Source organism: Candoia aspera, chromosome 14 (assembly GCF_035149785.1).
Source record: "Candoia aspera isolate rCanAsp1 chromosome 14, rCanAsp1.hap2, whole genome shotgun sequence".
In the NCBI taxonomy this organism is placed as follows: Eukaryota; Metazoa; Chordata; class Lepidosauria; order Squamata; family Boidae; genus Candoia; species Candoia aspera.
In genome coordinates this window covers 2,173,023-2,200,381 of record NC_086166.1, presented here as the reverse complement: position 1 = coordinate 2,200,381, position 27,359 = coordinate 2,173,023, and the positions used below count along the sequence as shown (strand labels likewise).

At 44.9% G+C, this 27,359-nt stretch overlaps 3 protein-coding genes across 3 annotated transcripts in view; 2 read left to right on the top strand and 1 right to left on the bottom strand.

The window, feature by feature from the left end:
- Positions 1 to 4,855: 4,855 nt before the first annotated feature.
- Positions 4,856 to 8,006, top strand: ZFAND2A (zinc finger AN1-type containing 2A). Its single transcript, XM_063314951.1, has 6 exons — positions 4,856 to 4,994; positions 5,093 to 5,187; positions 5,584 to 5,715; positions 6,639 to 6,790; positions 7,231 to 7,296; positions 7,853 to 8,006. The coding sequence occupies exons 1-6, from the start codon at positions 4,940 to 4,942 to the stop codon at positions 7,869 to 7,871; spliced, it is 519 nt and encodes a 172-aa protein (XP_063171021.1). The 5' UTR covers positions 4,856 to 4,939; the 3' UTR covers positions 7,872 to 8,006.
- A 2,296-nt stretch (positions 8,007 to 10,302) lies between these two features.
- The window catches only part of C14H7orf50 (chromosome 14 C7orf50 homolog), a 94,412-nt gene continuing 77,355 nt past the window's right edge, over positions 10,303 to 27,359 (top strand). Inside the window, exons 1-2 of the mRNA XM_063315206.1 lie at positions 10,303 to 10,363; positions 12,734 to 12,896. Of these exons, the coding sequence (XP_063171276.1) occupies positions 12,762 to 12,896 (135 nt within the window). The 5' untranslated portion in view covers positions 10,303 to 10,363; positions 12,734 to 12,761. The remainder of the gene's footprint in view (positions 10,364 to 12,733; positions 12,897 to 27,359) is intronic.
- GPER1 (G protein-coupled estrogen receptor 1) lies at positions 23,377 to 24,663 on the bottom strand. Its single transcript, XM_063315203.1, has one exon. The coding sequence runs from the start codon at positions 24,618 to 24,620 to the stop codon at positions 23,460 to 23,462; it is 1,161 nt and encodes a 386-aa protein (XP_063171273.1). The 5' UTR covers positions 24,621 to 24,663; the 3' UTR covers positions 23,377 to 23,459.

Sequence of the window (27,359 nt, the reverse complement as noted above, 5' to 3'; positions counted from 1 at the left end):
TTAATATATATTCTGCATATAGTTTGAATAAATAAGGAGAGAGTATGCCTCCTTGACACACTCTTTTGCCAACCCGGAGCCACTGAACCAAATCTTACAGGTCTATTTCTTGAAGGCAGGAAGGGACAATGTCAATCATCTTGAGGGCCAACCAAATGTTGCACCAGATATTAAAGTCTGTCACTCAATCTGGGCAGTCAGACTCCAAAGGACATTCCTCTGCTCCTTAACACACACACACCTTAACCAATGCAAAGAGAAACCAGCAATCTGGGCTCCAGAAACTCAAGGAGGTCACAACAGGGATGCTGGATGTTTAATTGCTGCTTTAACCCAAGAGATGGCACATGGTGTCTGAGAAGATCTTCTGCGAGGGCTTCACTGTCATTTCTCACTCAACCAACCTCTTCCTGCATGCACAACAACAACAGTGAAAGGGTGTCATAGTTCAGTGCCTAATAAACTGCAGACATTCAAGGGGGAACGGGAAATTGAGTCTGGGGAAGAGACACGTCTAGCTTCTGAATTGCCACTTAGATTTGGGGTCTCTAGATGTTGTTGGGCACCAACATCATTAGCCATGTTGGCTGGGGGTGATGGGATTTGGAGCCCAGGAACATTGGGGGGAGGAACATGGGGCCTTCTTCCATTTTCCTAATGGTCTACCCGTTGTCACACTTCTGTGATAAATGCCATCTCCTTGTCCAGAAGGCATTCAAGAGGCTTGGCCTGTAAATTTGTGTGCATCCAGGAGGAGAGACAGGGAGAGAGACCAACAGCTATTTTCAAAATAATGAATCTTAAGAAGGCCATTAAAGTTGTAGACCGCCTCTTCATTATTTCTCTTTAAAGTTATTTATTAACCCAGAATTGCTATTCTCATATTTCTCTTTTATTTGCAATCTCCCCTGGGCTAAAGCGTTATATATTAATCTTGCAGGTTAGCATTCTTTTAATGGTGCTTCTGGAGTTATATACTGCCCTTAATTTTATTAGTTTGTGTGGTATATTAAATTATGGTAAAGAAAATGGGCAGAAATGGAAATGGAAGGATTTCCCCTCCCTCTTGCCAAGGGTGGATCTGAATCCGCTTATTTACCCAAAAGCTGGGTCACAGAAAGTGATTTGCAACACTGAAAAGGTGGAAGTAAAATCTTTTTTGAGACCAATGTGGCTCCTGATGATGGTGTGGACAGGTCTGTGTTGTTTTCCAACAGTGAGGAAGTGATTTGCCAATGTCTTCCTCTGGGATGGTCTCACCTGCAATCCTAGGATCTCGTCGTGGTTTTCATCCAAATACTAACCAGGTTCAACCATCTTAGCTTTTCTAAAATCAGTCAAGGCTACCTGGGCATTCTCCCTGCAAAAGCCAGGGAAGAAGTGACATAAAGGGTCATCTTCCATATGACCCCAAACTGAAGAGCATTTTAGCTGGTGCATGATAGGACCTATAGTCCAATACCACGTTACCGGATTAGGGAAGACTGGCCCATGTTGTCAATGTTGGTGTGTTTTAACATCCAGTGAACGTAGATTGACTGCTTTGATTTTGTATTGGTTATATATTTACCTTGGCTAGAGCAAAGAATCAAAGAAGAAAAGAAGGATGCATACATTGCTCCCCTGCTCTTCTCCTCCCTGAGAAAACAATTTTGCAAAGGGAAATACCCACTTTGTTGCCCTCACGTCTGGAAACTCTGGGAGGATCCAGCCTTAAAATTTAAAGATCAACATTTATGGTGTCTTTGGAAGGCTTGCTGAAGTTAAGCAAAGGTGGGTTTGGCCTTCAGTTGCATGCCTCAGCAGAAAACTCTTGCCCTGAAAATCCACACATTGATCTCCTTCTTTTGGCTCTTTTTCCACGTTCCCTGTTGCTGCAGTCGTTGAAAGATAAAACCCTAATCACACTTATCTGGGAATGAGCATCACTGAGTTCAGTGGGACTGATGGACCCAGGGTTTTGCTGTTAATTGTGCTTTAGATGTTGATATGGTGCAGTGTTTCTCAACCTTGGTGACTTGAAGATGTGTGGACTCCACTCCCAGCATTCCCCAGCCAGCATGGCTGGCTGGGGAATGCTGGGAGTTGAAGTCCACACATCTTCAAGTCACCAAGGTTGAGAAACACTGATATAGTGTACCTTCTTTTAAAAAATCATTCCATCTCTCATTAAACAATCACTTAGGCTTGTTGTACAAGAAGGAAGGAGAAAGGAGGAGGAGGCAGAGGAGGAGAAGATGAAGGAAGGAAGGAAGGAAGGAAGGAAGGAAGGAAGGAAGGAAGGAAGGAAGGAAGGAAGGAAGACCTGATTTTAACTTTGCCCCCTTCCAATATTTCTGGCCACAGGCCTGGTTTTCTCCTCCCCCTCCCCTTAATCCTGGGCTGCTAGGACATGTAACCTCCCCCCTCCTTCCAATTCCTGCTGGCTCTTGCTAATTAAATTCTGCTTTCCGAGCACTTTCCCATTTGCCAAATCCCTGCAAATCATTTCTAACTCTTCCCACTCCCGGGGCCGCTAAGCCAGCCGCTGTAATCTCTCCCCTCGTTGTGTGATCTTTTCCATTGCAAAGCCAGGGCTGGCGCTCTTTCTTCCAGATCTCAGGAGTCCAAAACGTGTCAGAAGAAGGGAGAGGGTCTAAAAATAGACCTCTTAAGACCTTGGCTGATTTCTAATCCTTGTCCTCTTTTCAGATGCCTCTCCCTGCCTCGGCCAGATGGGCCCCATCTCTGTTTGGATTTGCGGACTGCCTTAAGAACCTCAAATCCGCTGCACAAATGTTGTCTTTGTTATCTTCCTGGGGGCGCCTCCTCTATCAAACTGCACAGCCCATGATCCTGGTCTCAGCCCGGCTAAGAACTTAAGCCAAATAACGCTGCAGCAGCGCAGGGCTTCCGTTCTTCTCGACTCCTCTTCCTAGAGCGACTCATTTAGGCTTGATTCCTGGGGAGAGCAATTTAGGCTGAGCCCTTTGCCCCAGTGGGACTCCTGAACTTCTCTGCTGTCAGAAGGCCAGGAGGGCTTCCGTGTCCCACCCCCATGAACAAGGTGGGAGGGATCCCCATCTGAGTGGGCAGCTGTGTGGTGAGCAGCAGGGAGCTGTCCAGCCAAAGGGTCAACGTTCAAGAAGGCCAGGAGCTGGGCAGAAGGAAAGCGCTGCTGACTGGGGAATTCTGGGAGTTGCAGTCCACATACCTGAAAGTGGGCAAGGTTGAGAAACCCTGCCCTAGGTCCTTGTTCAGGCTTACAAATAAAAACATCTTTGGAAGGAACTAGAAACCTCAGGCACCCTTGTTTATCCAGTAGAGCATCCTGAGTCAGAGCCAGCTGAGCAAGATGCGAGGCAGAAAGCAGGAACTGCTTAGTCATCCGTGTGGTCCTGCTTCCTGAATTTATTCTGAATTTTTCTGACACTTTCCAGATGTGTTGGACTTCAGACAAGCCATAGCTTTAGGCCACAAGGTTTGGGGATAATAATAATAATAAAAATAAAAATAATAAAAATAATAATAATAAAACTTGTATGCCACCGGACACTAAATGACTCTGGGCAGCTCACTAGAATCAAAGAAATTACAATAAAATCAATAAAACATTAAAGAAAAGATAAAAGATGGGAAGTGAAATGGATGATGATGAACAGCCTGGAAGGTACCAACTTGGGAAAGCAGTAATAGCTACTGTATATCAAAGTTAAAAAACAAAACTCTGAGGCTGTTTTTCTATTGTATGTGTTTTATTTTTTCTTATTGTCAGCCAGATAGAGCGACGTATGTGAGATTTATATAAAAAAGTAAAAAGCAGCAACAGCAGCAGCAGCATCACCTTCTTCATCACTATTGCAGGCCGGGGTGCCAGCACTAGTGAGAATAAGTAAGCAAGGGCTGCCTTTTCACGGCCCTTGACCCACGCGCTAGCCAAACACGTGTCGCCCCTCGGGTCGTGCGAACGCGACCCGCGGGGCAGGGTCTCGAGGGCAAACCGCGGCAAGCGGGTCAGCGCCGGCCAGAAGAACTGCTGACTCACGCCTACGGGAGCCAGGAGGCGGGGCGCCCTGATTCAGCGAAAAGCAAAGCCGGGGTGGCCGTGATTGGTCGGCGCGTTGGTGACGTTGCGAAGTCTGCTCTGATTGGGCAACCGGGAGGCGGAAGTGAAATATGACTCAGCAAAAATGCGCTGGCAGGCATAAAGCGCTGGAGCGCGGCGGGGCTGGATAGGGATGTGTGGCGGGTTGCGGGTGTTTGCGTGTCAATCCGTACGGACGTCCCCCTTTTCTTTTGTCCCTGTGCATCCAGCGCCGGTCCTGCGAGCTTTCTACCGCGCCCGCCAACCGGGGGACCTGGGTTGGAGAGAGCAGACACGGGAGTGCGTTCCCACGGCTTGCTAAGTCCAGCGGGGTTGGCTAAGTATGTTGTGTGAACCCGTTCCTTGTGGCGTGTTGGGTGAACCCTGTCCCTTTTGGGTAGTTGCGGTTAAACTACTTATGGGAAGGTAATCCTGGCCTGTGCTGAGTGGTTCATACCTTCAAATCCTGGCTTATTCTTATTTATTAAGTGTATAGGGCTGTCTGAAGCTGGGCGATGGGGAATCTCTCCAGCTTATTTAGAACTTTTGGGGCTGGTCTTGGTTCTGAAGGAGTAAAGTTCAGCTGGCCCTTGGTAGGTCTGGTCTTTCTGTACAGGAACGGCTGCCATTGAACTGACCTTGGTTGGGTTCACACCTAGCGTGAATTGATCACTGGGTTTTTTTTTTCAGCAGATGATGGTAAAATGAAATTACGGGGTATTTGAAGTCAGCTAATGTGGGTTATTCAACGACACAGGTTAAAGCCGTCGCACGGGTCAGACCGAGTGTGAATGCGGCTGCTGTGTGTCCTGTGGGAAAACCAAATCTGTAAAACCTTTCCTTCCAGGTGACCACAATTCTGGGGGCTTCTGAAGAATGGAGTTCCCAGATCTAGGAAAACATTGCTGTGAGGAGACCTGCAGACAGCTGGGTATGGATCACGGGAGGAGGGCGCATGCTGGTGTTCCCCACCGGCTCTCTTGTGTTAGAACAAAACCAACATAACGTGTTTGCTGTTTTTCCCTGAAGACTTCCTTCCTCTGAAATGCGATGCGTGTGGGGAGCTTTTCTGTAAAGACCACCTTACCTACAGCCGACACAAGTGTTCTTCGGCATATAAGAAGGTGATCCACGTTTATGGCATTATGCACCTTGTGAAATGGGATCGGAGTGTGTTAAGGCATGACTACTTTGCAAAAGTGTTGCTGTTGGAACAGTTTTTTAACTGTTCCTCGTCCTTCCTTGCGCTGTTGGCCTCTAGTTGGGTGTTAACACTGGCATTATTTCGGCTGGTAGAGTGTAACATGACTCACTCAACGACCACATCGCTTAGCGCCGGAAGTTCCGGTCCCAATTGTGGTCGTAAGTCGAGGACTACCTGTAGCTAAAGGTTCCTTGATCCAGAGCACAGATCTGCTTAAAAATGCCCAATCTCTTCAAGTGGGGAAGACAATGTTAGCTGTTCATCAGCTTTCCCCCAGTTGTCTTTGCTGACTTCAACCTGATGATTTTCGTTTCAGGATGTGCAGGTTCCAGTCTGTCCTCTTTGCAACACTCCCATCCCTGTACGAAAGGGAGAGATGCCAGATGTAGCTGTGGGTGCCCATATGGACAGGGATTGTAAACGGGATCCTGCCCAACAGAAGCAGAAAGTAAGGGATTTCTTAAGATGCGCAGACCTCTTGAAGGCAATTCATCTTGTCACTCTTGGTTCTACCTCCCTCTTGCCTTGATGGAGCCTTACAAGATAACTCTGTCTTGAGGAAGTGACTTCATTTTGCTTAATGACTAATTTGAACTAAGGGCCATATTCCCTTAAGGGAAAATGGAAAGAGGCTAGATATGAGTGAGTGCCCACCACCTTTTCGCTACATAATTTACCCTATCGCCATTTGCTGACCTAGACACCTTCAGAAGAAGCGGCTCCATTCACAGGTTGCCTTTTAAGGCCATTTCCTCAAATCTCACTTTGTTGAACAAGACTTGGTGACTCAGTTCACACACCAGCCTAAACTGTAAATAAGGATTGAGTATGACGATGATGTTACCAAGTCTGGTAATGGAACATCTGCAGGAAAACAACCAAGCTTAGAGAACATCAAGAACCTAACAGTTTGGTCTTGAGCAACATAAATACTGTTGGAATCTAGGCTTAGAATATGTGGTTGCGGGTGCTTGGATTTATTAATGGAAAAATGTAAGCCACACCTATCCCATCTCCAGAGAATCTGGCAACCTTCATGTGTTTCACATAAAAGGAGTAAGTCATGTGAAACACAGTAGGACTCAAATGTCACAGAAGTCTAAGATTAGGTGTGCCTGGAGATAGCGTTTGAAGCCAAACGATTTGTATTTTTATCTTGAATGGAGAACTGGTAGGATTTGGAGATGCTGGTGGCTGAGAACTGTTTATGAGGATGCCAAATTCATGTTGGGGTTGGGTCTGAGTTGTGAAATCCTAGCCCTGCATTTTACTAGCAGTTCCAACTTACTAAGTGGGCCTACTGCTTGCAAGGTGTGCTAAATATCAGCGTAGAGCCCAGCCTGGTTTTGATTTGATGTCCCTGGTGTTTAGATCTTCACCAACAAATGCTTCAAACCAGGCTGCAAAAAGAAAGAGATGATGCAGCTGGTTTGCAACCAGTGTCACCAGAGCTTTTGTCTTCGTCATCGGCATCCTTTGGACCATGACTGCCAGGGACGCGCTTGGGCTGTCTCGAAAGCCAGGTAAGGCTACTGAGTTGGGAAGCCAGCCTGACAGCCCTCTTTCAGGGCATGTTCCAAGTTGAGTCTGGGTGGTTTTCAAAGCTGGTGCAGCCTTGGAAAGTTGTCTGTTCCAGCTGGCTGATGAATTGAAGGAATCTATGATCAACATGGCCACAGGTTATCTTGCAATGAGGAGCTGAGAATTACTGCAAGGGGTGATACTGCCCCAGACCTAGGAACAGCACCTTGGTTGATGCCACAGCTTAGCTAATGTTTAGTCATTTATTTATAGGTTGCTGAATCCTCAGTACAGCTCCAGGTTTACGAATAATGCAAAAAAACAACAACACAATAGCATAAAAGCAGTACACACACCAGATAGCTAATAATAATAAAACTTTCCTATTCATCATCCCAGCAAGGAAAATCATTCTCTTAAGTGCATATTAACTTCCTCTTAGGTGTGCAGCTGTGATGAGGTCCCTGGAATCCAAGATTTCTCCCAACTGCCAGTTTCTACAAAGCAGGTAAGATTTGATCTTCTCTGATGGATCATTAAGTAATCCCATGTCCTGGGCATGCCCTGTTGAAACTTTAGTTAGTGCAAAATGTTGTTATTGATTTCTGAGTGCCTAAGTTAGCTGGTCAGTCTGTTTGATTATGTGACATCAAATAGTTGTCAACTCATAGCGACAGCTGTTTCCAAAGAAATTAAGTAGGACATTCTGTGATCTTTCAAAGAAAAAGAAAATCAGCTATTAGCAATAAATGTGCATGGAAGATTTTACTCAGTCTGATTAGTTAGACAAGCAGCTCTCCTGGGTTATCTTTATACCCCTTGATTACTAACAAAATGACCAGGACTTAAATAACCAGGTTTTAGCAGAATGGAAACTATTTAAATTAATCCCTCATGGTGAGCTGAAATCCTAGCACTTCTACAGCCTTCCCTTGTGAAAAGGAAATATTACGCTTGTCTAAAATCCAGCAGGAAGGAAATAATGAGAATAGAGATTATGAACCGTGCAAGAAATATTAGTTCATAGCTTCTGGCTAGCTATCTGCGTTTCTGTTTTGTTTCAGGTGCAAAGCAAAAAGTTGATGTCTGCGATCTGGATCTAAACCTACCTCAGGCCTGTCTATCACTACCCATCTTTAGCTTTTAAAAATTCACTGTACGCTTTTGATACTGTAGTCCTTTTCCACATTTTCTGATTAAACTGCCTCGTTGTATTGTGTTGGTTGATTTGAATTCAAGTCCCAGAGAACTGCAGAAGCTGACCTAGATGATCCACGTGTTTGAAGGGTCACCTTGTTTTGCCCAGTGTAATGGCCATAGCAGATTCCTTGATCCAAAATTAAGTTCGAGAAAACCGTAGGCCTATAGGGGTAGAGGTGGTCCGTTCCAGAATTCTTGATGGCTGTATGCAAGCAAAGAAAGATCAAAGGGAAAAAAAACCCCACATCTTCTAAGCTTGAAATGAGGCCAGATGTTTATTTCTAAGAATCCTTAGCCTATATAACATTACACATTGCTCTCCCTAGCAGGAGAAAAAGCATTAATAATCATTTAACTTTTGGCGAACCTAACTTGCCTATTAGTCCAGGCTGCCTATTTTAATATTTTTAGCTGCTTTTGTCTTTTTTTATTTTCTGGGCCACCCAGAGTCCACTGGAGTTTGGGGGGGGCAATAAATTGAAATAAATAAATAATAACAACTATAATACTAGGGAAAGCTCTGCCAAGGAAGAACTCAGGGGCTGGAAGGAAAACAGGAGGGGTTTCTCAGTCTGGTCAGCCTCATGGTTTCAGGACACTGGTCTGCTGGAAGAACGTCATCCTGGGTCTAACCATGGCAATTCGATTGGCTGCTATTGCTTGAATGGTGCTGTTTCTGTACCTAGAACTGTATGGCTATGCTTGTGCAGTGAATGATCCTAAAACTTGGTTTAAAGGAAGTCTGCGCACCCTGCCACATTATCTTCACTGAGCCTAGCTCTTTAATGACATTTTCTGGATTGTTTTGCAAATCCACAGCAGGTACCATCGAGTTGGAATCTGTAGCAAATCTTGGTGTACCTTCTGTTGTCCGGAGACCCAAACTGCAGATTTTGGATGATGGCATAAGCCACAAGCTTGGGTAAAAACAGCATGCACTTCCTAAGTGTACTTTTTCACTTGGCGTGCCATGCGAACACACCGTGTTGCAGCATTTGGCACACCGGTCTCTAATTCCCAGAATTCCCCAGCCAGCTGGCTGGGGAATTCTGGGAGTTGAGTCCACATGTCTTAAAGTTGCCAGGTTTGAGGGACACGGATCTAGCCTGTTGCCTTCTACTGACCAGACATTCACATTCCAACTAACTGGCATATTGGAAATGGCTCAAACAGTACAAGGATTCCATGGATGGGAACAGGAAGTCTCTATTTTATTTTGCTGGCTTTATTCCGGCAGAAGCACGGAGTGATTTTTCAGGTAGGAGATCCCTGCTGAGCGGAATCTTTTGGAAAGGGGCTTTATTTGCAGTATTTGAATAAGCCACAGGGTGTCGCCCCCAACAGAAGCAGCTTGTTCAAGCTGCTGAGTCTCCACGCCCGCCTTTCAAAGGCAGTGATGTGATGCAGCCTCTTCAAAACAGCCTCCTGCAGCTGAGGGCGGCAGACGGGGGTGCTGAACCCCCTGGCTGCTACTGAAGTCAGAAAGGGGTGGGTTCAAGGTGAAAGATGTACACGATTTGAAGAGAAGCCATACTTACCTATCCTATTTTTAGCATGTTTTTTTCCTTTTTGTTGTTAAGATTGATTCATATAGTGGAGATTTTGACGCTAAGCTCAGAAATGTATACTTTTTCATATTGTAAAAATAACTCAATTGAGTGTAATAAATTTAGAAGAGAGTCTCTGACTCAGGGTTGAACAGTGGAGTCCTTGGTGCTCTGAGCTTGGCGGGTTGCTTGGAGACATTTCATTGCACGACTAGGCAACAACATCACTACCCAGAGCGCAGGGCTCAACGCAGCACTGATGATGTTCCCTAGGTTTCCAATGTAATGTGCAAACTCAGTCAAGGATCAAAGCCATTTGCATACTAATCAGGGTTAGTTTACGAATCTAAGCATTTAAGCAATTGATAAACTGCCGCCTCTGCCAATTTGTATACCAGTAACTCGGGTTATTTTACAGCAGACAGCTGTGTTTCTCAACCTCGGCCACTTTAAGCTCTGTGGACTTCAACTCCCAAGAGCCCAGCGCCCAATCGGAAGAGAGGGAGGGCGCACGCGCTCTCCGCCGCCGCCGCCTCGCCTCGCGCAGCCGCGCTGGCGTCACTCACTGCTCGCGTCAGCCCCGCTCCCGCCGCATGCCGGCAGAGGAGGAGGAGCGTCCGTCCGGAAGTGTCGAGGGGGCGGGCCTTAAACGGCCGCGGCCATTCCTGGAGTTCCTGTAAGCCCGTTCGCTAGACGATGGACAGGTGGCACGCCCAGTCAGAGCGCGGGGGCGCACGAGCAACCAATCAGAGCTCGAGGGTGGGACGGTGGGGCCCAGAAGGAAGCCGGGCGGGAAGAGGTGGAGGAAGGGCCCCGACGAAGCCCGAGGTGGGTGGCGGCGGGGGGAGGCCGAGGCCGAGGCCCGGGACCGTGCGAGCGGATAGCTAGGGCGGCCTCCGTGTCCCTGAGGCGCGGACCACAACTCCCATCATCCCCAGCCGCCGCCCATGTGCTCCTCGCGCGAGCGGTGGGCGGAGCTTCCCCTCCTTTGACAGTTTAGCTCGTTTCTCTTCCCCTCAATCTTCACAACAACCCTGCACGGTCGGCCAGTCTCAACTTTCCAAAAAACGGGGGGGGGAGTTCCTCTCCCTGCTCAAACTACAGTCAGGACCAGAAATACTGGAACAAGGATAACTGTGTTGGCATTTGGCCCCTGTACACCACCACACTGACGTTGAAAGGAGAGACCCCCAGATGGGAGCGAAGTCGGGACTTTCAGCTGTAATGCAAGGGGTCTGACAAAAGGGGGGCACTAACCCTTCAGGGAGTACAGCCAGGGGCATTCACACACCCCCATCGTTGGTGGCTCATAAGCAAGGAAGGAATGGCTGAGAAGCAGCTGCATGGCCAGGCGTGGCCTGTTTCCTGGGTACCCCATGGCCAATCCAGCCGATAAAAGGCCTGGAGGGGTTCTGAGTGTTGCGTTTGCATTGGGTAGCTGTTCACTGGAACTCTCAACAGGAGGTCCAAAGAGGTGTCCATGTGAGTGAGGGAGGCCATCATTAGGCTGAGAGAACAAAATAACCCATCAGAGAGATAGCAAAAACACTGGGAGTGGCCAGTACAACCATTTGGAACATCCTGAAAAAGAAGGAATTAACTGGCAAGCTCAGCAACAGCAAAAGGCCTGGAAGACCACGGAAGACAACTAAAGTGGATGACCACAGAATTCTGCTCATGGTGAAGAGGAACCCTTTCACAACATCTAGCCAGGTCAAGAATGCTCTTGAGGAGGTAGGCGTGTCATTGTCAACATCTACAGTCAAGAGACAGCTTTATGAATGTAAATACAGAGGCTTCACAACAAGCTGCAAACCACTGGTAACGCTCAAGAACGGAAAGTCCAGATTAGATTTTGCCAGCAAACACCTTAAAAAGCCTGCCCAGTTCTGGAATAAGATTATTTGGACTGATGAAACCAAGATTAACTTGTGCCAGAATGATGGGAAGAGAAAAGCATGGAGAAGGAAAGGAACAGCTCATGATCCAAAGCATACCACATCATCTGTCAAACATGGTGGAGGCAGTGTTCTGGCATGGGCATGTATGGCTGCCATGGAACCGGGTCACTGGTGTTTCTTGATGACCTGACTGCTGATCAAAGCAGCAGGATGAATTCTGAAGGGTCTAGGGCTATACTTTCTGCTCAGGTTCAGCCAAATGCTGCCAAACTGATAGGACACCACTTCATATTGCAGATGGATAAGAACCCAAAACATACAGCAAAAGCTACCCAAGAGTTTCTCAAAGTGGGATGTTCTTCAATGGCCAAGTCAGTCACCTGATCTCAACCCAACAGAGCATGCTTTTGACTGACTGAAGACAAGACTGAAGGCAGAAAGCCCCACAAACACGCAGCAGCGGAAGGCAGCTGCAGTAAAGGCCTGGCAAAGCATCTCGAGGGAGGAAACTCAGCATTTGGTCATGTCCACGGGCTCCCAACTTCAGGCAGTCATTGACTGAAAGGATTTTCATCCAGGTATTAAAGGCGGTCCTTATGTTTGTAATGACCTTGGTTTGTTCCATTACTTACGAGCCACCAACGATGGGGGGGTGTTTATGCCACTGTCTGTACTTCCTGAATGGTTAGTGTTCCACTTTTGTCAACCCCCTTGAATGACAGCTGAAAGTCCTGACTTTGCTCCCATCTGGGGGTCTTTCCTTTCAACTTCAATGTGGTGGTGTACAGAGGCCAAATGCCAAAACAGTTATCCTTGTTCCAATACTTCTGGTCCTGACTGTAAATAATGTAAAAACGAAAAACACATGTATTTGTTTGCAGCAGGGGTTCTCAAACTACATGTTGTAGAACCTTCACGGAGAATATCTTTGGCATGTTGGATTTCCTGAAATAGGGGTTGGCCTAACACAACCAGGTTGCAGAGGGAGTTGGCTGTGTTCTTGAATCTGTGCTTTATTATCAGCCAGGTTAAAGTGATATTTATATATTTATATGCATATTCTGGCCTGCTCATCTGCTACCTCCGCCATCACACGTAGATGCGTAAGGTTTCATTAGTTGATGAAGCAATGATTCTAAAGACAGGTGTTGTTTTTTTTAATGGGCTTTCAGAAAAGGAACATCGATAGCATGATAGTGCAGGGCTGTTAAATTTTTGGCAGGGAAAGATTTGATTTGTTCTGGTGACAGAGTAGCTATCTTTAACAGGTCTGATTTCTTTCTATTATTTGTTCTAGGGTTGTAAGTCCCAGGAAAACCACAGTGATGAAGGCAGAGAAGACACAGCATCTTCTGCCAGGAAAGAGGAAGGTGGGACAGAAAAAGAAATCAACGAAGCATCCAAAGCCACAAACGAAACAAGAGGCAGATGAACATGAGCTGAAAAAACATGAACTAGAGGTAAGTAAGTAGGTACGAGTTCCTTGAACTTACAGGTGTTTCCTTTCACGTTTTCAGCTGCAGATGCAAGTCCTACTTGTTCAAAAATATAGGCATGCCAATATTTGATAATTTTAAAAATTCATTGGGATTTAGCAGCACTGAGATGCTAAGAGAACTTATAGATTAGCCTTAAACTTGTAAACAGGACCTCACTCTGTCTTTAATACCTTTCATAGTTATCTACAAAATTTATGCGCATACAGGTAGTCCTCGCTTAACAACCATTCATTTTGTGATGGTTCAGACTTACGACAGTGCTGGAAAAAGCAACTTGCGACCTGTCCTCACACATACAACCATCGCAGCATCCTGTGGTCACGTGATGCCATTTTCAACCTTCCCAGCTGGCTTCTAGAAAGCAAAATCAATGGGGAACCATGTGATTCACTTAACAACCATGTGGTTGCTTAATGCCCACAGTGATTCATTTAACAACTGCCACAAAATGGTCGTAAAATCGGGTTGGATTCACTTAGTGACCATTTTGCTTGGCAACTGAAATTCCGGGCCCAATTGTGGTCGTAAAGCAAGGACGACCTGTAATGTTTTACGGTTAGGTGAAAGAACAGCAGGCCAGACATATGAATGTTACTATCGCTTACAGTACCTAGTTTGTCCTATGCCTAAAGAGACTTTGTCTAGCAATCATTTAACAACATACAGTAGAAATAAATAGATGTATGTGTATTTGGGATATATCTATGCCCACACTTTGTTAAAGATGTCCGTGTGCAAATGAAATATTTGACTGTTGTGTGCATTCAGGAAAACAAATGTGAGTAAGCTTAGTTGGCTACGTTGCTAAATGTAGACGTCCACATTTACCGAACGTCTGTGCTATGAAATGCTACACCTGAGATCAAAGCCATGCAGTTTGCTCCTCCTGGACTATTGAAGCATCTCACACTTGCAGGAAACAAGTGGAATATTTACATTTAAGTGTTTTCGACCATTTAATTTTCTGCCTTATTTGCTGCAAATCTTAGTGTTGTCCCAAGGCAGTATAAGGTTCCTAGAGTTCCTAGAACCTATTTTTTTCTCTGCATATTAAAAGTATAGCAGGCAGAGCAGCCATCAGATGTTGTGCTTAGTCCCACAGTCTGGCTTTTGTCAGCAGGACCTGGGTGACCAGTTCTGACTTCCCTACCGAGACAAGAGGAAATGCCTTATATCCCCCCTGCTTGCTGGCCCCGTAGGGACTGGGCTGCGTCTTTGCTGAGTAGAGAGAAAGAAGAGCCTGTGTGGATTAATGGCACTTTGTTTATTGCCAGTTCACACGTTACAGCCTGGTAACGCAGAGCTGTGATAACTTCCGGTATATAGCAACGGAGGTATGTGATCAGTTAAAAGGGTGGATTTGTGACTGGACATCTTGTCTCTTTATGGGAGAAGCGTCATTCTTTGGTTTCTCTAAAGCATGTTCTTGCTAGATTGGCAAAAGACCAACATTCATGTTGAACTATAAAGCTGGGAGGTGATTTGGTATACATTTCACTCGTTAATGTGGGAAGGGGTTTCGCTGATTTGTCGTTGTGTTTAGCTGAAATTTACGCAGCTGGGTCCGACTGAGAACTTCCACCAGAGTGAAAAATTCAAAAGCCTAATTGGTGTGGTGCAAAGCTACAGGAAAGCAAGATAAAATGTTTTGTAAGAAATGGAACTCGGCATTACGTTGATGATACGGCCTGCTAGCATAAAAGTTTGCCGTTTTAAGTTTCTCGCTTTTTCTCTTCAGCCGAGGATTTTGTCACTCCTGGCATTGACTAGGCATAATATTAATCTAATGAGGTGGGACTTGCTGACCAGTTTCAAACCAGAGGCCTTGTCTGTTCAGAACTTAGGTTGTCTGGTGTTCTGTAGTGCTCCAAGCATTATGTCTAGATGGAAAGCAAGGATAGATTCATATCTTCACCCAGAAATCAGCCTTCTGGAGGGCCGTGAAGACCTGACAGGCATTGGGCCAGGATGGAAGTGAGTCCAGAAAATTTAAATGCAGAGTTGGCGGGGTGTCGTGGTGTCACAATGTGATACGTAGGTTGCTGTGGGGTTCTTGTGAGTTACACTTACCCGGATTTTATGGAATGTTGTTCTGAGCCATGTAGGATTGTCATGTACGAGATTCACGCCCGTATAAGTTTTCTAAATAAATAAATAAAAGTACCAGTCATATTTTGAGGGTAATCCAAGGGAAACAATCTATATTGAAAAATGTAGGTCAAAGCAATTGAACGTGAGCGTTGCAGTGGTGAGAGAGATCTTAGAATTTGTAACTGCGGACGGTTCTACTTTTTTGGGAAATAGATTCCAAAAAAGATGGATGTTTGGCTAAACCGTGTTATTCAAAGCTGTAATAGCTGTTGTGAACACTTGCTTGTTTTTTAATATTTTGGCATCCATAGGCTGTTCTGTCTCTCCTTATAATGTCAGTAGAATTATGCTTGTCTGTCTGTCTGTCTGTCTCTTTGTGCTGTATTGAATTTGGGGGGGGGTTGGTTTATATTTTAGCTAGGTGAGAGAGAGAGAACATTTTAAGAGTAGACACATTAAAGTAGATTTGATAGGGATTCAATGTTTGAGCCAACAGCAGTGTTTGTGAGCTTGCATCTTGACGAAAGTCCTGTCGGCAACTGTTGAGGCTTTATCAGAAGGGTACTCTACCTGAAACTGCTGACAAATACTAAACTTGGCCCAATTTCTTGAGATAAGAAGGGCAGCTAAATACGATTGTTTGGGGAATTAGAGTCAATTATTGCTTTGCTATGTAACCTACTTAGGTGAAAGAGGAATCCAGATGTTTAAGGGAAAAAGCCTTGCATCCTTTTTTGCCAACAGAGCAATGTTGAATAAACTAGTTTTGTGTAACTTAATGCAGCAGGGCTTGTGACGGCAGTGTTGCAGTAGCTTTCTTAAGAAGCCAGCTTCTTGTCTTCCTCTAATTGTTCTCTCCCTCCCTAAACACCTCTGGTTGTTGAACAGTTCTTCCCAGTGGAAAGTGGACCATCCACTGCATTAGACCTTCTCTCAAATTAGACCACTGATGATACTGGATCTTCTCTCAATAGCACCTATCTTGCCATGAGTCTGTGGGGTTTGGCCAGTCTTTTTTTGTCTGGGCATTTTCGCAAGGAGAACTAATAAACCATTGCTCATGACTTTCGTGGACTTCCCTTGAACCTCGCAAGATGCCTCGCCCTCAGAACTACCGGTTGCCATTTCTACCTTGATTTTACAGGGCCAGCCGTTCTTCAGGCAGTGTCACTGGCCAGAGTTGGCCAAGCATTGTGTGAGCTCATCCTCCTGGATGGCAACCCTACTTATTGCACCAGGCAAGAGAAGAAAGGCCAAAGCCTGCAAAATGAAGGCTGGAACAGCTGCAGCTATTTCATTTGTAGTCTTCAAGAATGAACGAATCTCTGGATATGTCACATCCTAGTTTGTCTCTGGTAACTTACCAGCCTTCCCATGGCATAAAGACATGCTTTAAAACAAGAAGAGCTGTCTGTTTCTGGGGGGCAGAATAACTTCCTGAAGATATTAGAGATGTGAAGGCACTTTCTTTTTATGCATAACTAAGGGGGTATGATTCACCTGCTACATAAAAGGACGGTCAGTTTACCTTTGTTGCCTTCCTTTTAGACTAATACACCCTTCTGCAGTGACAACAAATTCAAGAAAATGTGGAAAGATTTGTTCGAAATATTTTGTGTGCAGAGATAAGACTGAATAATTTTGCATTCCTTTGAATATTTTTGTAATGGGCTGAACAAATTTCCCAGGAAGGCATATTCACAGCTGGGAAAACAGTTCCTACTTTGAAAATGGTTTTCCCAGGCGAAAGGCTTGCATCTCCAACTGTTTCTGATATAAACACAATATTTTGTGTACTATTTAGCAGAGTTTCAAAAGGTTAGGAATTCAGGCTTTACCAACAGACCCCACCACCATGTATATAAACGTTGGGTTGTGTTACCATTTCTTAAATCAGACTGTTTAAAATATGGATTAGTAGATAGGAATGTTGGTTTCCATTTTGTTCTCGATGCTGTTCTGTCAACTCTGATAGCAGTTCATCATAGTTTCATCATCAATTTGGTCTAGTGGTTTAGGCAACAGGCTAGAAACCGGGAGACCGTGAGTTCTAGTCCCACCTTAGGCACGAACCTGGCTGGATGACCTTGGGCCAGTCACTTTCTGTCAGCCCTAGGAAGCTGGCAATGGCAAACTGCTTCTGGGGGGAAAAAAAAAACTTGCCAAGAAAACTGCAGGGACTTGTCCAGGCAGTCTGCAAGAATCAGACACAACTGAACGATTGATTTTAAAAAATGGATTTAAAAAAGCTAGTTTAGTGATTTGAGTTATTGTAATGAAATACCATAGCTGGTTATTTCTTTATCTTAATAGCTTTTACCCCAGATCCTTTTCCTTTTTACTAACCCACACAAATAATGTAAATAATTTCTCTGATCTTTGCTACAAGTACAGCCACAGAGTTGTGACCTCCAAGCTCACATTCTTGGTCAAAGAGCTGGGGTGTATTTCTGGCTCAGCTATGGTATGTTTGAAAGTGCGGTGATACCAATTTCTTTCTTTTTCTGTTTCTCTTTCAAAACTCCATGGCTCTATACGGCTCGGGGATGGGCCGCTTCATTTTATCGCCCTCTAATATTTCTACAAGCTTTGCAATAACAATTTGTCACCGCAGGCCAGCGCGGCCACTATGAGATAGGGCGATAAACTGCAGCCTCTGTGCCTTGTAACAAAACAGAGCTGGCAGCTTTCCTTTGTTGCCAGCCAGGACAGCTTGATCAGCAAACTCATGTTTATTCTTAGCCTTGGGGGTTGCCATATCCCTGAGCGAGGAAAAGGGAGATCAGTGAAGTGTAAAATAAAGGGTTGAAATGTCGTCCTGTCTGAATCTACCATTTAAAGGGGAGCCCTTACGGAGAATTGGGGACTGGAGGTAGCTCACTGCTCAGGGACCACGAAGACCTTACGTTGAGTTTTATATGCTTTATTATTTGTTTATTTATTTATTCACATTTTATTACTGCCCATCTCCCCCAAAAGAGGGACTCGGCTAGTAGATGATCCAGCGATCCAGCTGGCCAGTAGTCCTGGCATATTGAAAGGCAATGGATTAATGGGCCAGTATCTCCTAGAGTGAAAAAATCTGCCGTAAACAGTAAACAAAACCCCGGTAGCCCTAATTCTGGTTCAATCTGAGGAGCCTGCAGAGAGTGGCTGGGGAGCAGAAAGACAGGGTGAAGGTTGCACCATTATGGTGAGCCCTCTCCAGAATTTTCGGAACCCTCTCAAAGATACCGGCCTTTCCCTGTAAACTAGAAAACTTTGAAATCCTGAAACCCAGCATTCCTTTACTCCTATTTAGAGACCCAGTTTCCATCCTGTCTGTCTGTCTGCCTGTCTCTGTCTAGGAGTTCACGTTGGGCCTGCCCTGGGCCTTGATGCATTGCCTTTGCGGATTGTGGAGTCCTTAGAAATGGCTCCTGGCTGCTTCCAGGCTACGGAGGTTCATTTGGGGCGCAGGATCAAATTCAGAGGGAGTCTTCGGCATCTGAGACAAATGAGGTCGTCACTCTGCACTGGTCCTAGGGCCGTATGGCCTCCAGAGGACACACTCGTTCCTCCGGTGTGTGTGTGTGTGTCCCTTTCTGTGTTGGGCTTGGGGGAAGGACCCTTGAATTAACTTAACATGCCTATGGAGGTTGAAATCACTGCTTGATAGCTTGTATCTGCTGAATGGGAAGTAAAATGAAGCTATGTGTTGTTAGTGTAGTTCACAGCGGGCGGTAGTTGTGGTCTCGTTGAGCACAGAAACTGGTACAGGTTAAGAATAAGCACTTTAATAGATGAATTTAGCTAACCATACATTTTATTTATTGCTATTAGTGAAGTCCAGTCAATACTTTTGGTTTAAGATCTTGAGAGACCACTGTAGTGACTACACCAGCAACAGGTGTGCTTGCCTAGTGACTCTTGAAGGCAGTGCTCTTCAGCTCCCTTCCCTTGGCATTTCTATAAACCAGACCTCAGCACAGGTAGTCCTCGATTTATGACCATTCGTTTAGCAACTATTTGAAGTTACAACGGCACCAAAAACGTGACTTACAACTGGTCCTTCAACTTACAACTGTTGCAGCATCCCCACGGTCATGTGATCAAAATTCACGTGCTTGGCAACCAGCATGTATTTACAGCGGTTGCAGCGTCCTGGAGTCACATGATCGCCATTTGTGACCTTTCCAGCCAGCTTCTGACAAGCAATGGGGGAAGCCAGATTCACTTAACAACCAAGTGATTCACTTAACAACCACTGCAAAAAGGTCATACAGTTGGGCGTGGGTATGTGATGTCTCATTTAACAACCGCATCACTTAGCGACCAAAGTTCCAGTCCCAATTGTCATAAGTTGAGGACTACCTGTATATTGTTTTATCTTCATGCATAATTGTATCAGAAGTAGCCACTTGTCTCCTGTCATACATTTTCAACTGTCTTCTGCAAAACCTGTTTTCCACTGGTGTTCGATGCGAGTTGCTTCCCTGGCCAGGGGTTGATTTTGAAAGACATCCCACATACCAGACTTCTCACAATTCCAGACATCTTTCTGCGGACAGATTTTCTCATGGGTTACTTCCTTGCTGTGCTGTTCTTCCAGAACTGTGGGTGCTGTTTGTTGCCTTTTCAAAATGCCGTAACAACTCTGTATCCCTCACAATAGCTTCCCCGTGGAAGAAGGTTTTTAAGATTATTGAAACGTATCTTACATGTGTTGTAAAATTATTGTATTTTTATTACTCTCTTGTGATCAGCCCACCCTGTGACCCAACACACACTGGGCTCTTGACTATTCCCAAGTGTTCCACAAACAGCTTTGCTCAGTTGGATAACTAAGTAGGAAAGAGAGCACACTGTTGGTTTAACATTTATTCCTTGCAACGCTGGAAAGTTGCCAGGCAAGGCTGGCTGAAGGCATCTCTCTGTTCCTCTTTTTTAGAAACTTTCCCACCAAAAACAAGAGGTTGCTTTATGCTCGGTCCAGACTAAGTTATTAGATCCCATTGAAACTGTTGCCGGATTGAGCCATAGCTTACGTTCCATTTGGTTTCATTGGAAAATAGGCCTAATTCATTTGACCTGGATCCAGCTGTAGATGCTTTATTACAATGATGCTTTAATGCAGCATTTTAGAGTGTTTAAACCTTGGACGCTTCCTTATATTTTACTGTAAAGAGGGCGGAATTGCTATCCCTACGACAGATGAAGTTTTTGAGCAGAAAAAACAGTGCCTTGTCAAAGGCCACCAAGCAAGCCCTCGCTGACTTTCTGCTTTTCATCTAAAGAGGAGGTTAGACTGTAGATGGTCTCTTAGCTCTAGACTAGGCAAGCTCTGAGCTCATTCTGTGGATTTAAAAGTGTGTGTGAAGCCGATTGAGCCGAGTAAGCCGAACGTCCAAATCACCTATGAAAGTGGTCCGCAATAGTGGGAGCTGCACAAGTCCTTTGAACCTGGCAGTGACACAGTTGTAACCCAAGTGACTATAGTTGTGCACCAAATATTAACTCCTTTTTGTAAACCTTTTCCTGAGGTTTTGGTCCAGCCTTAGCTTGATGTCTTTTTTGTAAGAAGCAGCAGCTGCTTATGAAATGCATATGCTGATCTTATGTTGCTCTGATACCCGAACGGTTAGCCGGGTTCAGACCTGCTTAGCAGATTTAGTGCTGCGAGAACTCGTAGAGCCCCCCGCTTGTTTAGTGACATTCAGACAGCCTATCAAGCATTCTAGCTTCTTCTTTATGCCTCCTGTCTTTCAGCATGCCAGCCATGCCAGCTTTCATGAAGACAGCGGGCAGGACCCATAATGCACAGACTTTGAGAGTCCACAGCCCACGCTGGAGAAGAACCTTGGAAGGTCTCTGAAGTCTGCCCCATAGGAATGCTTTGAAACCCTCCCCAGATCCACCTCCGCTCTCTGCTCAGGCTGAGGATCGGCAGGGCAGGCAACTCCATTTGTGCCAGGGGTGCTGATAAACCTCCACGGAGGACCATTCTTGCTACCCCCTTCCTCAGAAGTATTTTCCTAGCTGCTGTCAGGCCCTTGCAGTCCATCAGTGATAAGTACGAGGAGGTTGAAACCTGGGTCTCAAAGTCCTGAGAGCCAGTGAGTTTTTTAGACAAGGGTCCACCCTCCCCTTAAATAACAGCTCTTCCTTCCGGTGGCCAGAAGGAAGGGATTCAAATCTAGCCAGGAGCATGCTGCATCCACTGTGTCAGAATATGCTGAAATTATAATGCTACGTAAACAATTCTTAAAAATAGGTTAGTGTCCAAAGAGGAAAGCGTATCTGGTACTGGCCTTTCAGTCTACGAGCTTGTTCACGTGGCATCTTCCGGAATGTCTACAGGTAGTCCTCACTTAGCAACCATTCATTTGATGACCATTTGAAGTTACGACAGCACTGAAAAAAGTGACTTACAACAGGTCCTTGCGCTTACGACCATTGCAGCATCCCCGTGGTCCTGTGATCAAAATTTGGGCGCTTGGCAGTCGGCTCACGTTTACAACGATGGCGGTGTCCTGGGCTAATGTGATCGCCATTTGTGACCTTCCCAGCCGACTTCCAACAAGCAAAATCAATGGGGGAAGCCAGATTTGCTTAAAGACTGCGTGATTCACTTTACAATTGCAGTGATTCACTTCACCACCACTGCAAAAAGGTCATAAAATCGAGCGCAACTCACTTAATGACCACATGACTTAGCAATGGAAGTTCCGGTCCCAATTGTGGTCATTAAGCAAGGACCGCTTGTATTATAAATGTCCATGTGGAGATCCAAAATGTGTTTCAGGTCTGTCTGTCTCCTCTCTGCTTACAGTGCAGCCCCTAAACCAGGAAATGTCGCATGTATGGGGACACAGAAAAGCAGGGTATGGTTGCAGGATCCAGGAGAACCTGAAGTACTTCCTGATCCAGAGGCTGTATTTGATAATCACTCCCATTGTGGGGATGGAGACAGGAGCAGCTGACAGGGGAGTGTTGTCATCCAGAAGTTCTGAAACAACAACCAGAAAACCCACCCTGAAAGGTCATTTTTCCTAATCTGGCCTCCCAGGAAAGAAACATTGCTAAGAAGAGGCAAAATGAAGCAGGACCGCCACCTACACTTCTTTTGCCACTCCAGTGCCGCGGAGCTCATGCTGAGACTGAACCACGGTCACATGATCACAATTTGGGCGCCTGGCAACCGGTTCGCATTTATGACCGTCGCAGCGTCCCATGGTCACGGGATCTCCATTTTCAACCTCCCTGGCCGGCTTCTGGCAAGCAAAATCAATGGGGAACTGTGTGATTTGCTTAACGACCACATGGTTCACTTAATGCTCATGGTGATTTGCTTAACGCCCACTGTAAAAAAGGTCACAAGATCAGGTCAGATTTGCTTAATGACCGCTTTGCTTAGCAGCCGAAATTCCGGTCCCAATTGTGGTCGTTAAGCAAGGACTACCTGTATTTTGTCTCTCTCCTTCTCCAATGTAGGTCTTGCACTGTCTTCCCCCCTTCCAGTAACCCATACAATTTGGGGTGGGATTGGAACCTGCTACAGAAAACAATGGAGAAAGCCAGGATCCAGCATATGTCCCAGTAAATTGCTCCTGTCAGTAAATAAAAAAAATATATATGCAAAGATCAGAGTTCTCTCTTGTATTAAATATGAACCTGGAGCGTTCCTCTCAAGGAAACGGTATAGAGGAAATAAACCTTATTTCCATGGACGCAACTGTTAACAGCATTCCGTAAGTCCATTGTACGGGTGGTGGTTACGTCATTTTTGCACGTTTTTCTTTTATTTTGAAAAATGCTGTTAACCTGGTATGCATGTGGAAACAGTTACCTTATTTGGTTTACAAGCCGATTCATGTTCAGAAGGAAGTTGGGAGGACTGGAAATCAAAACACATTGGCTAACTAGTTTTAAAAATGACAACAGAAAGAGGGCTCCATTCTAAACCTTGACTGCTTTTCTGTTTCCCTTAATTCAGTTTGTGCCACAGAAGACATCTGTCTAGTATGGGATCATGTGTTGAACATTATAGCTGTTTCCTTAACTGAGTTTGCAAGTTGATAAATATGAATGGAAAACCACTGACTTCTCTACATCTTAATATCAATATCTTCTACTGAATTTTTTTCCAGTGTTGCTGCAATTTTATTGCATTTTCTAGGGCATCTAACATAGATCAGAAAGGTAACAATATTTGAGAATTGTATTATAGTTACATTTTTCCTTAAGTAATTGTCTGATGCCTTTTCCTTGCGTATTCAGGCGCAACTGACCTTCCGTGAGGTTTTAATTCTCCTCCATAATGAAAGCAGTCCTGAGTGCTGTGTAATGTTTTACATGCTGTTATAAAAACACTGGGTAGACAGTGAGCACTTTCTCTGTTAGTAAGAAGCGCGATGGGCAGGCTCTGTTGCGGTACCTTGGATGCAGGCTTGCCTAAACTTCTGATTGCTCGGTGCTATCAGAAATCACCGATTTCAGTGTAGCATGACAAAGGCGGTTCAAAATGGACACTTTGGTTTTTTGTTCAATGTACAACTTTAGCTTGTCTCTGAAAGTTTCACCTAGGAAACTATAGATTAGCGGGTTCAAACAGCTGTTAGAGAATGCTGCAAGGTTGACAATGTGCCCCGTTAAGGGGTAGTTGTGTCTGAAAGACCGGCCCCTCAACGAGGATTCCTCCGTCTTTTGGAGAAGTTGCACGCTGATGAAGACGTTTTCCGGAAGCCAACAGATGAAGAAGACAAGGACCACCACGAAAATCATGCGGAGGGCTTTCTGCCGGCGGAGGCGCAAACTTCTGTGCTTGTGGGCCCTGATCAGAACTCTCACAATTAATGAATAACAAAGGCCTATGACAGCGAAAGGTATGATAAACCCTACGGTTATTTCTAGCCACTGAATCTCGGCCACATCGGCAAAGCAAAAGTGAATTTCCCCGGAGTGTTGCAAATGGACAGCCGTGAAGGGCACTAATGCTGCGGAGATGGACGCCAGCCAGATGAGGCCACAGCTGAGCCTGGCGTGCTCCATGGTGCGGAACAGGTTGGACTTCATAACTTTGGCTAGGGCAATGTACCTGTCAAAGCTCATCCAGGTTAGGAAGAAGATGCTACTGTACATGTTGATTTGCAGGAACAAGGACATGAAAGTACAAATGATGGTTATATCATAGTATTTTTCGTCGAGGTTAAAAACTTCAATGAGGGAGTCGACGACTAAAATGAGGTCTGCTGCGGCCAGGTTTATGAAGTACAAGTCGGGAATGGTCATCTTCTCGCGGAAACTAATGTTCACCACTAAAATAAGGATGTTCCCCACGAAGCCAATAGGAAAGAGGAATATTGTGTAAAGGCACGATAAGAAAAGGCCTATAACGTATTGCTGCTGTTCCGATTTGTCGACAAGGCCGAGCGCTCGACTCCCGTTGCAAAAGCGCGATCCATTGAGTTCAAAGTACGTGCTGTTACAGAGCACCGGAGATGTGGGTCCGGTGTAGATTTCTGTCGTGTGATTCTCTGCGAAATAGATAAATTTGGATTTCTGTGCCAAAGTGTTCAGATTGGTTGCAGTTCCAAAGAGATCTGCTGAGATCATGATTGCAGCATTTGAAGCCAGAATCAGTTGAGATCAGAACGTCCCGAATGGAGATGTAGGAATATACGAATCCTCAGTACGGTGAGTCCCTGCGACTGCATGTTCCCAGGAACGTTTTAATAGCCGCAGCGGTGGCTTTGCACATGTGCCTTTTCCTTCAGTTGAGGACTCGCCGATAGCTTGAAAGATGCCGAACCAGGCAGGGCCGTTTCCTTCTGTTTAGCGTGCAATGAATACTGGATCTGCAATTAATGAAAAGAAGAAAACTATTAATCTCGTATCTGGAAAACTGAAAGCATCCAACATGTATAAACATGAATGACCTTGGCACCTGTTCGTGTAAACTCAGGGCATTGTCTTTGTGCGCCTAGCTGGGTGAACCACACATGCCACGGACGTGCGTGTTAAGTGCAAAATGTGCTAAGCAAACAGTCCGCCTCTGACCGCTTCCGAGTCCCATATAGTGGAAATGTGAAAAGTTCCTCTTAGCGTTGCTCTTTCAGGAAAAGGATAACAATCAGAAGCGAAGCAGATTTTGGGAGAAACAAGAGATCACCTTTCTGCTGAGCTGAGTTCTTTCTTCGGATAGATAATTATAGAACGGTTAGCTACCCGTATTATCTCCTGCGGTGGCTGAAAAAGGGATACGTCTTTACAGACCAGAGGAAGAAATATGGGATTTTCCTGTTTTATATTTTTTTTTCCTCATCGTGAATCTTCTCTGCTTTTTTAAATTTTTTTTAATATGTGTGTGTGTGTATAATCTGTCTCAGTGGCACACATTTTCAATTGTGATTCAGAGACTACCTGGAATCTATTTAATAATGGAAGGCTTCTGAAAAGGCATCTTAAGTAGCTGCTGTTTCTATTAAAATATCTCACTCTTTTACTATTCTTTTGAAAAATTAAAATTTCTGACAAAAGGAGCTATCCAGCGAACTAACATTTTCAACCAGAGATGCAGAGTGTTCAGGAAAGAAACTGGGCAGCAAATTTTATCAGCAAAAGCATTCTTACAGCATTTCAAAAGAAGAGAGGATTGTTTTACTGCATAAATTCTGCTTGTCCTAAATGCATCTGAGCTGCGGTTAGATCCAGGTTTAATTAATTGCTGTTAGTACTTGTTGATTGGGACTTTCTACCTTGTCTGTCTGAAGTTAATAGATGGTAGAATATTGTTCGTAGTTCCAATTTCTTGCCTTATCTTGCTTGCAAAGAATCTTAAATCAGTTCTTAGCCTTTTATATGATGGCATGCAGAATGTAGCTTCGGCGGGGGGGGGGGTTCTGTTTATTTCAAGAACAAAAAAAATGACTTTCTTACCTAAATACTGGCTGTAATGTCTGAATTACTATGGAGCCGTCAGTGACCCAGTTTTTAGATTAAGGCATTCTTCCAAAAATGTAAAAACCTTGTAAAAGTTAGATTAACTGACAGAGGGTTGAAGAACAACACATCTATATTTTAACCTGCCCTTTTTTTTGTTAAGTCTTATTCCTGAAAGGGTACCATAAATCCTTTTTATAAACAACTGTAAAGTAGACTAAAGTGCATGGTTTTTAAAAAAAATATATACTTCAAATAATACTGCTTCAGTGACAGTCTATTTATGCATGCGATGTGCAAGAAACCCACAGTAATGTTTCAGTAATGTTCCTTACTTTCAGCTGTCCTTATGTTCATTTATTTTTGCATTTATTGTACACAGCTGAGCATCCCTAAATAGTAGCTGATCCAGAGCTGGTTTTCTTCCAGCCACTGGTAGGCTGGTTTATATTCAAGGGCAGCATCTCTGCATCCCAAGTAGTTGAAATTAATGTTATTCAGATGATAGAGGGGTATACAGAAGTATGGCTCAGCTAGAAATGAAAATGCATCTTAAAAACAAAAAAGCTACAAAGTGCTGAAATGGTTTATGGCAACAAATTAATATATGACATCAAATTCTACCTATATAAAAAAAGAGCTTACAGATGTTCTGACTTCTGCCTTTTGTCTCCAACTTTAAAAATCCCGTTGAAAGTTAACTCTGTTTCTGCTGTCTATTTTTTTTCCCCTCATCAGTCGAATGTGTTCATCTGATTTTTAAACTCCTTTCAGGAATTGTGAGCTGTTTGCCTTCTTCCTCTCACTTTTCCTTTTTGCACGCCTACTTCAAATAGAAAGATAAAGCCAGGTGCCACTACACCAACTCGACTAACAAAGTAAACTTGACTTTAATATACGCTACTCTTTCTGCGGTGTGCAAGTTACCGCAGACCTGAGCAGAAGAGGCGTGAAAGTGAGATGACGGATGCTGATCAATTCCTGGAAATTAACGAGTCAAGTAAGATTGTCCTACCCTTGCTTGTGCATCCAGTTTCCCTTCTGGATACCTGGCATGTTTCGGTAAGCTGGGAAGGTGACTCCAGATCAGGTGTTCTCTTTCAGCCCGGTCATTTTCGAAAACCCCAAGCCCATCGTTCCGAGAGTGCCGGCCGCTCTTCTCAATCCTGACGCAGCAGGTGGAAGTTGGCTTCCCCTGTCTGGGGAGGAAGCCGGTTGACAACTGCACGGCCCCCACCTGGTGGCCGCCCAAACAGAATTGATCCGCCGGCTGTGGGAAGAGAAGGTTGAGCGGCGTGGCTGAATCCTGCTTTCTGAATGGAAGGACAGCCAAGGCGCAGCCGAAGGATCTTTCTCTCTCTCTCTCCCCCTCTCCTGAGAAAATGATGCTCTCTCCTCTCTGCCCTGTTTGTG